The 17,748-nt window shown below is 47.0% G+C and overlaps 1 protein-coding gene across 1 annotated transcript in view; it reads left to right on the forward strand.

The window, feature by feature from the left end:
* Positions 1-17,748, forward strand: part of UNC5A (unc-5 netrin receptor A) — a 909,459-nt gene that overhangs the window by 768,724 nt on the left and 122,987 nt on the right. Inside the window, exon 13 of the mRNA XM_086931766.1 lies at positions 13,761-13,910. Within this exon, the coding sequence (XP_086787892.1) occupies positions 13,761-13,910 (150 nt within the window). The remainder of the gene's footprint in view (positions 1-13,760; positions 13,911-17,748) is intronic.

Genomic DNA, 17,748 nt, shown 5'->3' on the forward strand with positions numbered 1-17,748 from the left:
GACATGATTAGGAATCACATTCTGATATGACATCAGCCACATGCTCACCAACATCCCTCAGCCCAATCCTCTTCAACATCTACATGACACCACTCACAGACATCGTCAGAACCCACAACATCAACATCGTCTCCTACACCGATAACACGCAACTCGCCGTCTCACTCTCAGTCGACACCACCACAACAAAGACCAAGTTCTACAACGGTATGAAGAACGTCTCGGACTGGATGAAGAGTAGCTTCCTGAAGCTCAACACCAACAAAACCGAATTACTGGTCTTCGGCAGACACACTTTCCTCTGGAATGACTCCTGGTGGCAATCGGAACTTGGACCCACCCCCACTCCGAAAGACCACGCCCACAACCTCTGCATCATCCTGGATAGCAAACTCTCCCTGAAACATCAGGCCAATGCTGTCACCTCAGCCTGCTTCCACACTCTGCATGCCCGCAGAATCTTCAAGTGGCTACCCACCTACACCAGGAAAACGGTGACACAGGCCCTCATCACCAGCCAGCTGGACCACGGCAACACCTAGAACTCGTGAGAAGAGTCCATATGGTCAAGAACGGAGCAGCCAGACTGATCCTCAACGTGTCCAAGAGAACCCACACCACACAGCACTTGAAAAAACTCAGCTGGCTCACCATCCAGAAAAGATGCCAATTTAAGCTACTTACCCAAGCCTACAAAGCCCTCCAAGATCATGGACCTGGGTGGTAGGTGAAAATTCAGGCGGTGATGAACCACTGCCTGAATTTTCACCTACCACCGAGCTTGTAATGACGCTAGGCAGCACACGGTGTGTCAGTGCAACGAAAGATCAGAAATGCTCCATATCTTTTCATAGCATTAGTGCTCTCTCCCTTTCACGCAACGCAGCACAGAGCAGCAACTGTGCTTGCTGCCCTGCCTTTCATGAAAGATTCGTATATATGACTAGTATTTAGCCAGTGTATAGAAATGGCTGAATCTCCATGGCTACTATGTGCATTACATCTCCATAAGTGTAGTTTCCACTGGAGGACAATTTGAAACAAGCGCTCGCCATTTTAACGAACTGTGGTTACAATGAAACTGAAGACAACTAAACAAGCAAAATGTTTAATTCTAAAAACAAATCTGGCCCTGCCACACATTTCCTCTAAGCCTTTATAATCAGTTTGCATCAGCAAGGGAACATCAGTGCGCCTTCTGGAGCAGCAGGTTACAACTTGCAAGAGTGCCTCGAACTATGAAACGCTGACTGGCTTGGCTCGGAGATCGGTGCGCACTGAAGCCCTGCAGGCCGCCTGGAATCAACACGAACTTACATTCCTCCTGCAGAAGGCGAGACCTGCCCTGGGAAGAGCCCGGCGGCAGAGCGATCATTCCTGCCCCACAGCGGTGCCCTCCTGTGAAAGAGCCACGGGTTCCTGCACCCTCCCAGTCACGCATTTCTCAGATTCTCCGCTCTCGCCAGGTTGTAGCAAATGAGCACAGATAAAAACACGTAACCTCTGGGCCCAGCCAGACATTCAGTGCTACAGAAAGGGGGTGGATTGGAAAAGTAAATTAGGAGGAAAAAACACAATGGTGTAAGGGCTGATTGTGAATGACCGACCCCCAAAGAGTAACTTAGTGAGCCTTGGCTGGATTCACTTTCTGCTATGCGCACAAACGAATACCCTTTGCCGTTTTATACAGCGGGAAATTGGCCCCGGGGATTTACAGCGCTTTACAAGCGAACCATTATTAATGTAACAGTTCTAGATGAAGCCATTATCAAGACCTACCGAACAACACGGACAGCTTGAGAGCATACGTACATAGTATTTCTAAAGCGGCTATGACTCGGGTTATTAAAATGTTTTCCTTTGCCTGTGTGTATAGCTTTGCTGAGGTGGTGCTAGCACGGACAGCCAGGTGCTGAAAGCAGTCTTCCCCAAACACAAGCGGCCTGGCCTTACCTCTTCGGGCAGTCAGAGAGCTGAGAGAGCGCGTTTTCAGCAGTTCCCAGCTTCCTTCCGTAGACAAGGGCGCCGCTCCCCCTCTGTTCGACGTGCAGTGCACTCATCAGCACCTGGACTCGGTAGTGACAAGCGCTCGCCATTTGTCACTAAGCCCCGTCCTTTGCAGACTGGGGGCGTGTTTTTCTTTCTCCCCTCTTCTCCATTGGCTGGAATATAAACAACGGGCGTGTTTTTGACTGTTGTTTACCATTCCAGCCAATGGAGAAGAGGGTAGAACAAAACTAAAAAACGCGCCCCCCAATCCGAAAAGGACGGGGCTTAGATCGAGAGAATGACGACACTGAGACCTCTTCTTCAATAGCTGGCCGCTGTTTAGGAGGCCAGCCAATGGAGAAGAGGGGCAGGGTTTACCCTCACTACTCAGAGTCATTAAATCTTGCTAGCGAGACTGCGCATGTGCGCAGCCTACGCTAGCCGAGACCTAAAAATAGGGCAGTAGCCTTCGCAGGGAAGGGCCTGTCCAGGTGCAGTGAGACGATCGGATTGGAAATCCCTCAACGTGTTGTGATCGATAAAAGGCCCTTGCCTCAGGATTTCCTGTTCTGCAAAACTCTCTTCTTACACCGAATGGCAGATGATACTACCTACCTGTTTACACCAGTGAAGTCTGTGCATTTGCTGAGCGAACAGTGCTTCTGTTGTAGATAGAATATTTTCGGGGAAAAGATAGGTAAAACGTGGCACTTGAGGACCAGCCACGTTTTGGTACCTAGAAGCGAGCTACTCTGCAGGATTTTCAGTTCTAACCCAGTTAATTGTATTGTGGCAATTAGCAAAGTCCTATGTAAAAGAAAAATGTTGGAGGAAAGTCCCTTTTTTACTGTTGCTGCTGTAAAGTTCTACCATAGTTAAAGGAAAAGTGGGAACAGACTGTTCAGGATAAAGCAAATCAAAGTCTGTAGGTTGACAGTTCTTTCAGCTGTCCGTGGAAGATTCATTTAAAGCCCACAGCTGTTTCAGTGTTAGATTATCCCTTCACTGCTGTTTTGTCTGTTGTCTTTGTTTTGGGAGCTAGTGGTTCTTTAGACACGCACGTTTCTGACTATTGTTTTTCTTAATTTGAATGTTACTTTGAATGAGAATGTAAGTGTGTTCCAGCGCTGAGACACCTCAATAATTGCGAGCATAAGAGTTGAGATCTTTTAACCAGGATGTTGTGGTACCAGAAGGAGACCAGGCTGGTTTGCTAAAAGAATATTTATGTGTGAAGAAAATACATTTTACACAGATGATCCCATCATTTTTCCTCCCACCTGGGTCTAATTTCCAATTGCATTCCAAAAGCATTCCACCAACAACTTTGCAAGCACATGGGGTAAAATATTGGAGTGTGACACTTCCTTTCTCCACCTCCGAGAAGTGATGTCCCCCGGTATCCTGTTTTTATTTTACTTAAGACCTATTCATTTTACTTTGCAACTGGTCCCTGGGAGTCCTGTTTCTTAAGTGGGGATCTGTTTACCAGTTTTGCTGGTGGTAAGGCAGCATGCCTCTTGGAAGAGCATGCACCCCTGCCCTGAGTCCCCATACTCAGCAGTTTTTTATTTTGTCCTCAGTGCACATGGCAGTCTTTGGAGTACACCGAAGGCCTTCATGGAAACGGATTGTGAACCAGAGCTGGGCTTTCTGGCCTGGATAGCACACCACATGACCATCTTCTTTACTGAGTGTAACTAGCTTCTGAGTGAGGAAGCCTAGCTCCTTTTTGTGTCTTCCTCACAGGAGGCTCCTTAGACCCACCCCTTCATCTGCTCTCCTGCTAACACAAAAAGACGACGACTGTGGCTCGACACGTCTGGCAGAAACTGCCTGAAGCTGTTCCCAACGCCTGGACCGGTGGAATACACAATCTCTGCCTGCAAACTGAGTATGGGCCAGACACCCTCAGGCATTAGTCTTCACCATCCAGTGCCCGGGGTCCCACACCAGTGGAGGTTGAGAAAGACATCTGAGCTCCAGAGTTGGCTTTCACTGACTGCCAACCAGGGGTGGCTGCTCTGCTAAGGCGTAGGAACATGGCCTCAATGCTTCAGAGCAGAGCAGCAATTATAATTATTTTTTGTAGCTGCTGGGTTGGGGCAGGGTGGGGCTGGTGGCACAGGGAAAGGAGTGGTTTGCACATTCCCTAAGTGCACATGACTGTTTGGTCATCCCTCTTGGGCTGACTAAACAGTGCTGCTCATTTGCATCTTCCCTACCAGGCTGCATTACACAGCCTGATGAGGAACATGCAAAGCCTCCCTATCCCTGTCTGAGTGCTGAACCGCGGCGCTCAACCAATCGCAACGCTGCATTGCAGCTTTGTGATTGGCTATGGGGAGCCCGAGAGCCGAGTGCTTTGTGCTCTGGGTCTGCAGGAAGAAGGAAGCTGAACAAGATGGAGGAGAGGCGGCGGCCGGCGAAAAGGTAAGTTCTATTTCATTTTTCTGCCAACTCCACAAGCCGGAATAGGAACAAGGAATTTCAGCATCTTGGCATGAAGAGCTGCCTTGAAATTACCTTGAGGGAAAAAGGCCACTGACTGTTGAGAAGAGGTTCACTGGCACAAAGGAACGACTGGGTAGAAGAGGAGGGCCACAAGGAGCTGTGCAGGAAGAAGTGAAGTTGGTTCGCTGAGGACAAGCAAAGGGTCTGACCGCCAGGCCGGTAGTGGAGATGGTGACCCTGCACAATGTACCAGAGCCAGGCAAAATTCTTCCTTTGTGCATTTTGAGTCTCTCCACTGACTGCTTTGCTGCAGGCTGGACTAGTCATTCTCTCACACTGCCTGCAAGCTAGTGAGCTTCTGTCAGAGCAGCATGGGCTGCCATGGCCCAAACATGATTTCATGGCCCTATTCACCTCCAGTTTGGGGATGAATTGTACATTTTTGCCAGGGTTGATTACAGTTTCCAGTCTGGTTTGGTCCATGAAAAGCTGTGGACGGTGTTTTGCAAAGTTCCCATGACTTGTCGCTGATATTAAGGATCTGAAAAGAGATTATCTGTCCTTCGCGTCGTGTACAAAGGTTCAAAACATGAGCACAATAAGGGACCCCTTGTTTGTTCCGGCTGCCCGAATGCTTTGTGTCTCGGAGCCGAAGACATGACGCGAAGGACAGATAATTTCTTTTCAGATCCTTAATATTAGCGACAAGACGTCCCTGTCCCTTTCTGACCCATGTTCGGCGTTTGTATGTGCCCACTGATTATTATACAGACTCAGTGGACATACATAAAGTTCAATTGTTGATAGTTACACTCACCCCTTGAATTCGAATCTGAATTTCCTTTGGATTTATCATGGAATTTTGGCAGAGCACCTTGAAGTTCTTGGTATAGAAGATTACTCCGTCTACCATTTCAGACTCGACCGGGTTGGAATTATCACAGGTCTAGGGGCTATCAATGCCGTCCATTGAACTCTGACTCCTAAAGAGTCAGAGTTGACTGTACTCTGACAAAACACGTGTCGGCTGGTGTCCATGCGAACTAGCATTAAAACAACAAGAAAAGATGTGGCGAATTTCCTCTTTTTGTTCATATGCCCATTATATTTACATATTATATGTTGTGAATTTATGTGTGCACAGGTCCTTGGTTAATGCTGATCACTACTGATACCTAGGGTGGATCGTGCACAGTGGCGGGGACCGGAGACATCAGAGGAGTCGGAAGGTCGTTTCACAGCTACTCCCCCTGGTTTGTCGGTGGACAGTTACCAGTAGGAGCAGTGCAACCCCAACCCCTGTTTGGTGGAAGCAGGCAAGGCCCACGTTTGGAGTCTTTATAAGTACATTGCATAATTGAGATAACATTGGTGATGCCACAACATCTGGGACAATTGTGATTGTAAATTCTAGATAGCCATTTCATACTTTTCTTGGGAGTTAACAACAAACACATGAAAGTGCCTGGAGATTACAGCTTACAACCCCCTCAGGGACAATGTGTTGTGTTCTCCATTGACTGTATAACTATAATACCCTTACCCATGGGGGTCTGGGAACAGCCTCAGCCAGTACTGGTGGGTCTTCCAACTCAGTTATTACTCCCCAAGTATAGCTGTGAGTTATTGTTAGTGTCTACATTTTTAAGTGTTTACATTTTTATCTTCTGATAAAATTAATATTTATTTTCAAGCCAAAGCACTAGCTGGCAATGTTTTATCAAGTATTGTTATTTACTTGAGTTCTGAGTCTCTGTTCCTCACCACTTACCTGACTAAGCCTTGGACCAATCAGACTAGTAACATTGAGGGTCAAGGATCGGTGGTGATCAGTTTCAGGTCCAAATGTAAGGTAAGCCCTGGACACCAGAGTTAAAAACTGAGATAGAGCCCAGTAATGCCTGATTATCCCGAAACTCTCCCAATATTTACAGCATGATACAAGACATTCACCTTTCTTCTTCATCATCAGAATGCTGTCTTCTTATTCAGCACTAATAAGAATGGATGTTGTGAACTCCCTCGGGTGAGTTGATTGGACGTGCACTTTCTGGAGCAGTAATGTGATTAGATGGACCTCTTTGAGACGACTGGATTTGAACTCTATGGGACAGATGCCTCAAGAGGTAGTAACTCTGTGGTCCAGTGAGGTGATCACTAGGAAATGGCTGAGCTTGTGATGGTATTGGTTGGAATTCTCTGGGAAAGTGATATAATTGTGAGCTCAGCTGATCGCAGCGGAGCAGGGCCATTAAGGGTTTCTGTGGGTCATTGGCGGCAAAGGGTAAGTGGCGGGATGGAGAAAGGTCCCATGCATACGTCATCCTCCCTTGTCTTCATCATAGCAAGCTGTAGATGTTTGGTCCTCACATCACCACGCTCGATGAACTTTTGTGTCCACTGCAGTAATTTTTGTGACGCTGATTGAGACCCAGAGTGGGGCTCTGTGGTCTGGCGGAGCACAACAGGCACACCCTCCTTACTGAGCACCTTACTGTGTTCAGCTCGCTGGGCTGTGGAGAAGTGACAGTGGTAGCAGCAAGGCAGACCTTTTTACCTGTGATGCCTTTAAACCTTCTTCTGACCTCTCATATATTTTAAATTGTCCTGCCAGTCACCTGCAACCAGTTCCTTCATCCATCCATGTGGGACATAAATGTCACATAGGTGTACTTATCTATGTGTGTAGTAGATGTGTGTGACACAAGTGTGCCACATGAGAGCACAAATATATTACATTTTTTATATATATGTGCTACATCCAAGTGGTACATAAGTTGTACGATTAGAGAGAGTAAAGACAGCAGATGTGAATTGCAGGGACATTCCAGGGATCCTTACAAGTGGGTCAGACATTTGGTTGTGGAGGAGAGAAGACAGAGGGCCACACGAAAGCTTAGGTAATTCCCCCTTCCATCTCCTATACCTTCCATTGTTTACTGAAGGGCTGGTTAATTGGTAAAGCAGGGCAGTCACCCTTTATGCTATGCCCCTGATTTAGGTCTGCCTGCCAGGAAACTCTCACCCCCACTCCACCTTCCTGATAGCACCTTATAACAAAGACCTTGCCTAGACAGGTGTAAGTGGAATAAGAAAAAAGGGGTAGAATGGCCTAGAGCTGACTTTTTGAATAACTGCTATCTACAACTGTAGTATGAAAATGGGTCATAAATGCCCAGCCAGTGTGCCAGGGCTTCTCTACCAACCAACTCCCCTTGCCAGGCCCAAGAGCAGGAAACTGTGAACTTCAAACAAGACTGCCATGAGGGGCTACCTGTGCCCACCTTCAAGAAAGAGACCTGGTGGACAGCCTAAGAGGATCACTGGTGTGAGGTAGATACTACCCAGAATGAGATGAGTTGTGAAGTAGTCAAGGTAGGATAAGCCGAATACATCCATGCAGCACCTAGGAAGGACTCACGTATCTCTGCAAGGATAAGACCCAGGAGTCAACAAAGTGGCCACGGAATGTAAGCAGGAGTGTGTGCCCAATGGCTGGAGGGTACTGAGGATCCCAAGTCTGCCCCAGCTCCTTTGTCAACACCAAGCACCAAGAAGCCTGGATTCACTAGGAGAAGCCAGACAGCAGTCCATGGTCCTAAGTGATGGAGGAGACCAACATTGCCAGAGAGACCTACTTCAAGATCTAACTACTTACCCTTAAAACCAAGGATGGGCACCTATCTTGTTTGAGTGAGGGGGTTTTGTGGTTTGGCCCAAGGAAGAACCTGAGCCACAAGATCCGCTGAGCCTTGAGACCACAGCTCTCCCGCCGCCTCCTGCACTGCTGTTTCCTTTGTTTACCTGTAACACCAGACTGCTTACCTGTAACAAAAGCCCTCTGTGCTCTAGAGTACAGGTGCTGTCTGCAGCACTGCACTACCAGGTGCTCTAATGGACAAGAACATTTACAGGGAGTACCCAATAGTGGGAACCAAATCCACACCGATTGGGACCGAGTAAAAGCAAGAGATACCTACCCAGAGACTTGCCATATTCCATGCTCATACAAGCGAGAATCACAGAAACTAATTGACAATTTTTGCTCAAGGCATATTATAAGAGGTTTAAACTGGAACAGCCTGGTCTGACTCCCAGTAATGGTAGAAGGTTGCTAGCAACACCCAGCATAAATTGCCGCTCTCTCAGATATTGCGTACAGTATTACGTTGTGTGTGGACTGAGTAAAGTACTTCTTCTTTTTCAAAGACTAATGGCTGGACATTGTGTTATTGATCCGTATTGGTTGATTTATTGATTTCTGAGTCTCTGGCCTTGGACTGCCCTACTTCACTGCCCTGAGGACCAGTGCTAAACGGGTGGACTTGGGGATCAGCTTTGGGCTCTGTAGTCAGGTACATAGATGGTGAAAGGCTTTGATTGACACAAGCAGAGCCAATTAACCCCGTCTGCCCCAGGGATTCTAAGAAAGATCCCTCAGTGAGGCTGTGTTCCAAATGCTGTTCTGTTAGCATGTGCTGTCAAGGAGAAGAAGGAACCCTGTGCTCCCTGAATGCACCCCACTCACTCTCCCTTTTCTCTTCTTTCCTCCTTTCTCATGGGGAGGGAGGGAGAATCACAGCAGGGAAATCGCTGGAGCCAATTTGCTTTGTAAATCTTTGCTCCTTTATTATTTGTGCAGCGTTGGTATTTATTAAACTGTCACATCATCTGAAAGTGACCTTTTAAATGTTTAATTATGGGAGAAAAAACACCTTTAATGAGATTAATGTACATGCTCGGCCCACACTTACCTCATCGTGCCAGAACTCCTCCAACTCTCTCTCTCACGCCAGGTTCTCTGCATGAATGTCGCCAGTCTCTCCACTCTCTAGCCAAACAATTCATTTCTCTTTTCCTCCCAAAAGCCCCATTATCAAACAAATCTCTGACCAACATTTCTTCACTTCTGCTAGAATAGCCTCTTTCTTTATCTGCCCCTCATCCTTCTGTCTCATACCATCTGCATTCATGCATATCACAATTTCTCTCTGGCTAGCCTGCCACACCACCCTCCCTCCTTCCCTATCTTTCTGATCAGTCTGTCTTTCTCGCTCGCTGTCCTTTGAACACCTCCTCAATTTCGTTCTTTCTCTGGCTTTCTCTCCCTGTGTGTCTCATTTTTTTCTCTTTCTCTTAATATCTTTCTCTCAGCTTCCCTCACTTTTCTCTATCTTACTCTCTTCCTTGCAGTAGTTCGACCTTTCTCTCTGTCTCTCTCCCACTTTAAAAAAAACGTTTTTTCTCTCTCTCTCCGTGAGATATCCTCAATCTCTTTCTTTCTCAGTGGTATCTCAACAGCTCTACCATACCATCTTTTTCGTTTTCCACTCTTCACCCATTAGAGAGCCCATCATACCTTTACTCACTAGCCTTAAACCCTTTCGCCCATTCACGTTCTCGTGTCACTCACCCTATTATATTTGAATCTTCATGTCGTCTCTCATATGCTTTCATCCTTGTGTATCTCATTCATGTAGGCTACTCATTATCACTCTCTAGTGAGCTACATCCTCTTTTGTACCTCTGGTGTCCCTCACCTTTTTGTGCTTCCAGTGTCTCACCCCTTCTTATGCCTCTAGTTACCTTCACTACATCTACCCCTGGTACACTAATACCCATCAGCCACGCTTCTTTCTTTTGTATCCCTCTAGCTCTCTCTTGTGTGTCTGGTTCCTCATCCTGTCTTGCACAATTGGTATCTCTACCATCACGTGTGCCTTTAGTGTCCCATACACTCTCATGTGGTTATGCTGCCCTTTTACCATAGCTTGTGCCTCTAGTCTCTAGTAACTGTCACCTTCTCTTGGGCCTCTAGATTCCTGCACCCTCTCTTGTTCCTCTTGCATGCCTTACCCTCTGTTCTGCCTTGTGTGTCCTTCCCCCTCAGTTCTGTCTCTGGTGCCCCTCACCATATCTTGTGCCTTTGATGACGCTTACCCCATCTTGTGTCTCTGCTGTTCCACATCCTTTCTTGTGCCTCTAGTGTTCCTCACTGTTAGAAATGGAGTCTCTAGTTGGCACCCTGACCTAGTAGGGACCCTCACTCTAGTCAAGGTAAGAGAGTCAAACAGCTAAGATAATGCTTGCTCACCCCCTTGGTAGTGTGGCACGAGCAGTCAGGCTTATCTCAGAGGCAATGTGCAAAGTATTTGTACACACACACACACACAGTAACACAGTAAAACCCTATAAAAGGAGTCCACACCAAAGTAGAAAAACAGCCAAGATTCATCTGAATAAAAAAGACCAAAACAACATAAATCCAACTTACACAAGTCGAATTATCACCGTTAAACGATTAAGTAAGTTTATTCCATCAAACTCAGTGGATGTGTTTGTTTCAGACAAAGTACCTTAGGTGCCTCAAAAAAATCAAAGATGAGGCAAGATGCAGGGGAGAGATGGCAGAAAAGCAATGCCGCTCTTACAACGCTTGGGAGGCAATGTGTTGGTTCCTTACTGCTCCAGGGGAGGTGAGGCATTGGTTCCTTACTGGAAGAGGATGTGATGCATCAGTTCCTTACTGTCAGGGGAGGTGATGAGTCGGTTTCCGGACATACAGCCTTGGTTCCTTACTATTGTGTGGTGTCAATAAAGAATCGGCACCCAGGGGCGATGTATCGAAAATCCAGACATGCTGCGTCGGTTTGACAGAGGCAAAGCAGGGCCTGCATCAATTCCACAGCTGCTAAGCAGGCACTGTGTCAGAGTTTGAGCAGGCATCACAGACATCGGTGATGCGGTGCTCAAGATTCACGCAATGGCGATTCTTCTGACAGGCTGCAATGGTAAACTGCGGCCTGCGGTGAAGGCCATGGTTGATGCAGCAAGCGGGATCCATGCTTCTGTGCAGGCAGTGGTGATGCATCAGTCTATACAGCACAGCGTCGATTCCAACAGATGCTGGGAGTCGATGCGTGGACTTTCTCCTTAAGATCACGATCACTAGGTTTCACTTCCAAGGACCCAGGAAATGGATTTGGCATGATTTGGCAAGTCAGGACACACAGCAGCCCACGCTCTAGCAGGTAAAGTCTTTGATGGCCCTGAAACTTCTTAGCAGGAGGCAAGCCCTTGGAGAACCTTCGAAGCAGGATGTAGAAAGCAAAGTCCAGTCCTTTCACTCCCAGGACAGAAGCAACAATCAACAGGCCTGCACAGCAAACCATCCTGCAAAGTATCAGTCCCTCCTGAAGCAACACAGCTCTTCTTCCTGGCAGAATGTCCTCAACCCAGAAGTATTCTTAGTATAGGGTTTTAGAGGTCCAGTACTTGTACCCATTTTAGCCTCTGAAGTAGGAAAACTTCAAAGAAAATTCTTTGTAGTGCACAAGACCCTACCTTTCCCTGCCCTGGCTCCAGGCACACTATGGGGGTATGGAAATGGCTTCGTGTGAGGACAGGCACAGCCCTATTGAGGTGTAAGTGTCAACTCCTCCAACCACTCTAGTTCACGAAGACCCATCAGCCTGGAGATGGGCCATCAGGATGTGCAGACCACACAACGTCTTCCTTTGTGTGACTGTCTAGAGTGAGTGCACAAACAGTCCAATTGTCATCCTAACCTAGACGTGTATTCAACAAACAGGCAGAGGCACACAATGGTTAAGCAAGAAAATGACCACTTTCTAAAAGTGCATTCTCAGACAAGCAATTTAAAAACCAACTTTCCCAAATGATGTATTTTTAAATTGTGAGTCCAGAGACCGCAAATTCCAAATCTATCTATTCCCAATTGGAAGATACAATTTTCAAATGTTACAGGGCAGCTCCAATGCTAACCTTTGGGAGGGATAAGCCTTGCTGTTGTGAAAAATGCAATTAGCAGTATTTCCCTACCAGGACATACATAAAACAACAGTACCAGCGGCGGCTCCTCTGCAAGGGCTGAGGAGCATCGCCCCACTGCCTGGCTCAGAGCCAGCAAATGAAAAATAAAACAACGTTAGTGCATTGTTTTATTTTTCATTTGCTGGCTCTGAGCCAGCTCGGCCAGGTAGGTGAGGGGCATGTGTGGAGGAGTGTTATGTGCACTCCCTAAGTGCGCATATGTGTGTGTCCGGCCGCCACAGGCTGACCAATACACACATGCGCACTTAGATTTCTCCAGTCCGGCTGCACTGAACAGGCAAGCTGGAGAAAGCCCCACAGATCCCCTGCCCTCAGCGGAGCCTCTTTTCGGACCACTCAGGCCAATCCCCTGCTTCTCTCATAGCATGAGAGCAGAGCGGGGATTGGATGGGATTCTATCCCAGGGGCTGTGGGACCAGAAAGAGCGCAGGAGGTGCGACGCAACACGGGAGATGGCCGGCTTTGGGTATGTTATTCTTTTTTTCAATATATTATTCCTTTCTCCCTCTGCGCGCTCCTCTCCCCCCGCAAACCTCCTCCTGCGTTGCCTCCACCTGCCGCACCAGCCTTTCTTTGTTGCGGCCCACACTGAACTGTGGATGTCTTACCATAGCAACGTGCCCATGGGGCTACCTGTGGCCTTCCTTAGGGGTGCCTTGCATATAATATATGGGAAGGTTTGGGCTGGCAAGTAGGTACACTTGCCAGGTCGACATGGCATTTTAAAACTGCTCACACAGACACTGCAGTGGCAGCTCTGAAACATGTTTGCAGGACTACACATGTGAGTAGCACAATCAGAGCTGCAGGCCCACTAGTAGCATTTAATTCACAGGCCCTGGGCACACTTTGTGCAGTTTACTATTGCCTTACTAGTAAATCAAATATACCAATCATGGAAAAAGCAATCACCAATACAATTTATATAGGGAACACTTGCACTTTAGCACTGGTTTCAGTAGTGAAGTTCCTAGAGTCCTAAAACCAGCAAAAACGAAATGCCGCACACAATCAAAACCAGGAGATCAGAGGCAAAAAGACAGTGAAAACCATGCCAAAATATGCCAGGTCTAACACTCACCCTCTCTCACGCCTCTGGTGACACTCACCATATGTTAGTACATCTGGTGTCCCTTGCCCTCTCTTCCCCTCCCCGATTTTCTGTCTCTGGTATCACTCACTCACTCTTATTTGGAATAGTACACCTCTTTTGTGCCTCTGGTACCCAACAACCTCTCTTGTACCTCGTGTGTCCATCACCCTTTCTTGTGCCTCTGCTTACCCTCACCTTCTCTTATGCCACTGGTGACCCTCACCATCTCTTGTCTTCTCTTGTATTTCATGTTTACCTCTCCCTCTCTTGTCCCTATGATGACTCTCACCGTCTCGCGTGCCTATAGTGACCCTCACCTTCTCTTGGGCCTTTGTTGACTCTCACCCTCTCTTGTGCTTCTGGCCTGCAGGAAGTCATCCAGCTGGAGAAGCAGATGGGCGGACAGCTGATCGATGAGCCACGGGTGCTGCACTTCAAGGACAGTTACCACAACCTGCGGCTCTCCATCCACGACATGCCCAGCTCCCTGTGGAAAAGCAGGCTCCTGGCCAGCTACCAGGTATGGAGTAGGAGGGCCCTCAGATCAACTACTGGTCAAAGAAACAGAGGTAAGAGGGAGGGAGACTCAGGGGTCCACACAAAGTCATGGGTCACCTGGTGGACAAACATGGTCTAACATGCAAGGAACCTCAAGGGGACAGGCAGTTAAGCAGAAAATAACATAAAGGAACCACAGTAGGGCAGGTGGAGAACCACAGGGGACAAGACATAGAACCAAGGTGACAGGACCCAGAATCATAGGGAACAGACAGTGAACCGCAAGAGAACAAGCAGAAAAATACAGAGAAACATGCAACAAACCGTAGTGGAACAGGTGGAGAGTGAGATAAGAAGAACATGCAATGAACCAAAGGGTAGAGCCAGGGATCCACAGGAGACTAGGCTGAGCATACCATAAGTCGATCGACTTCCAGATAGAATACCTCAGAAGGACTGAAACTGTGGCTATATATCAAAACTAAACAATGTGTATGTAAAGCAATAAAATGGTAAACCATTTGATAATGTTTTAACCCATATGAGATTATTTAATGGGGGTCTTCATCAGGACAAATTTAGGATGCACCCTACATCTTAGCAAAAAAATGCAATTGACACCTGATGGAAAGAAAGATATCATGAATTGGCTTTAGTAAGGTGATACCATAGCTCGACTAGGACTTAGCAGAGTTATGTGAAATGCTATGATTTCCAATCTAAAAAACGAAGACCAAGAAAAATGAAAAAACAGTCAGGCCCTAACCATATGTGGTGGTAAACAAGAGTTCAGCAAAGTATAAACACTTACCCCACATTAAAGGCAACTGTGTCAAATGATCCCCAGAGTTATTTATACTACAAGAGTGTAGCAAAATGAATCAGATTATTATAAGTACCTAAGCTTGAGTGAATGAATGGGTGTGCAGGATGATACAGAAAAAATATGGAGTTTATTCAACTTTACTACAAAATTGGGTTGATAAATCCCCACTAAAACAGCCAGGAATGAACAAGACTAATATGTAAAGAGTGAACTAGCACAAGATCCTTGGGGCATATTACCAAGGAGGGCAATAGGCTAATATCGCTGCGTTAGCGGCTGTTTTCGGCCGCTAAGCTGCGATAATTCTATCGCCCTATTAACAAGCTGTCGCTAGCAGCAGTTAGCGACATCTTGTAGGCGATAGCGAGCGGTTGGGGGCCCGCTTTGCATGTCAGCGATATTTATCGCTAATGACATGCAAAGTGGGCGTACCCAACCCGTTAGCGACTGAAAGCGGTCGCTAACGTCGCTAAAGCCTATTAGCAAGGAAGGCATAGCAATGGAAATATTCGCGCTAAGCACGAATATCTCCAAAACCTAACGCCTGCCAAGACCAGTTCTTAGCCATGTTATCCAATGGGAAGTGGATAACATGGCTAAGAGCATTTTGTCGCTAATGCGTGAATATCGCTGTATTCTCAGTGATATTCATGCATTTCGCTGCTATCGCCTGGATTTTTATCGCTTTTGAGATAAACCTTGCTAATAGTAAGTTATCTCAGCGATAAAAACCGGTGATGTGCGGCGATAAAAATATTGCTGCTAACCCTACTTAGCGATAAATATCGCTATTTGGGGGTAACATGCCCCTAGTTCCTTAAAAATGGGACAAAAATGCAGTCAAGGGGCAGAGCACAGCATTTATCAAGCATGCCCAAGCCCTGATACAGAAAAACGTTTCGAGGAACTCCCCAAAATTGACCACATAGCCAGAATATTCTTACGTAGACATTACAATATAGTTTAGCAAAAAGATTTTTCCGGCATTCTCTGAAAAAACAAGAAAAAAGACTCCCCTTGGAAAAGTCACTCGGGGGTACTGTGCGTGCCAAACCTTTAGTCCGCCCACCTCTTTGAGAAACGTGCAGATCTTAAGTATTCCATCGACAGAGCCTCAGTTGACTCTGTCAATGGAATACTTCCCCCAACTGCTTGATTGAGGTGGGGCCCTCTTTCATTCACATCATGCATCAAAGCAAGCATTGCCCATGCAAATCGTTTTGTCTTTTCCGTAGTGGAAAGTTTTGTACTGAGCTTCACATCACAACAAAGATACAATATAGACAGCAGCAGTGCAACCTTTCCTAACACTAATAACAAGCAAAAGACAGGTGGCAGTACCAGGGGGAACATCACAGGATTTTCTCAATCTTAATGGACAGATGCAATACAGGTAACTAAAACACTAAAGAGGGAGTGAGGCAATTTAACCCTTTCGCTGCGGCGGCTATTCCGCCGCAGCGCTAAGTGGGCGGGGCGGCCGCTTGGCGACCGCATGCTGGTGACAGAACCGCTCCATCACCAGCCGCGGTTGAGCTGTGCTGGTGACGGAGCGGTTCCGTCATGACCCGCCCCGCTCATTAAAACTGCCGCGCAGGCACAAAATCAGCGCTGCGCAGGCGCGGCGGCCGGGCCATGACGGAACCGCTCCGTCATCAGCACAGCCCAACCGTAGCTGATGACGGAGCAGTTCCGTCATCAGCAGGGGAGGGGTTAAAGGACTATTGTACTCTCTCTCTGTAAACAGACATAAACATGCAAGCAGCACAACACACCTGGAAGTAACGGCCAAGCTTCTTATCGAATTACCATACAGATACTCATATAGGATGATGCACTTCTACTGACCTAGAGTGATCAGAGAGTTCCACATATAGCTTTGGAAATCATCACACACGACTGATTGTACTGCCGGCAATTTGTGGGTTCCCTAGATTGGGTGGGATTATGTCCACCCCTTATGTCTACATTTATGTTCTCCAATAGTTAAACTTATATAATTATTTTTTGAGTAAGCTAAACATGTTTTTACTGGTATCTCCCTATCACAAGATTAAAATCAGGAGGCTCAAGCAATGGGCCCTGCTTATCTTTTACATCAACATGGGGGGCTCAAATATTGCCCCTATGGAGCGAGGCGCCTTTCTCAGAACTACAGGTATCTCACATCAAAAAATGTGGAAATCCCTGGTTCATAGGGCATGTTCTGCAAGTTCATTCAATATATCCTTTGTATTTTTCATAGGATGGGGCAACAGCAGTAGAAACACCCATTCTTCATAGAGAGGGTACAGCTTGAGCAGAAGTAGTGCAAGCTTCCCTCCTTCAGATGACTGTTACAGCTAAGGCAGCAGCAGCGCAAGCTATCCCCATCACTAGACACACAGAAATAGGGCGCTTCAGTGCAAACGTTGCTTCCTCATGGTACAGGCACAGCATGGTAGGAGCAAAGGAAGCTTCCTTTTATGAGAGCAGGCTGCAAGTGCAATCTTCTGGTACCTGCAGAAGAGATCCAGCAGGCCAGACCAGTACAATCTTTAATAAAACATGCACACTTAAGGCATGAGTGGCATATAGGTTACAAACAGATCTCATTGAGAGGAGTGTGCAGGTGGATGAGTGAGTGAATATGCAAGTTCTGACACCATTCTCACTTAGGCGATCGTCCACATCAGTACCCTGAAAATCCTGCTGCTGTCACTCAGAGACCTGCTGTTTGTGTTGATTCTTTGGTTTCCCAAGTGATTTATAAAATTACGCAGTAGTTACTGTTATTTGGAGCATCCCAGCCACAGTCTAAAGAACTGTCCTCTAGAAAGGTGTAGATAGTTGCCAACCTCTTCGAAAAGAGTTTGAATGCACGTGTACAAGGCGCTATGCAAATCTAGCATCTGTGGTGCATCGGTTCAGAATGTTTAGGGTCTCCACTCAGTGGCGTAACAAAACTTGAGGGGGCCCCCCTGCAAAGTGCATGGAGTAAGCCCACTCTCCGGACCCAGTCAGGAGCTCTCAAGCCTTCCCAAGCACAGTTCCT

This window comes from Lissotriton vulgaris, chromosome 7 (assembly GCF_964263255.1).
Source record: "Lissotriton vulgaris chromosome 7, aLisVul1.2, whole genome shotgun sequence".
Classification (NCBI taxonomy): Eukaryota; Metazoa; Chordata; class Amphibia; order Caudata; family Salamandridae; genus Lissotriton; species Lissotriton vulgaris.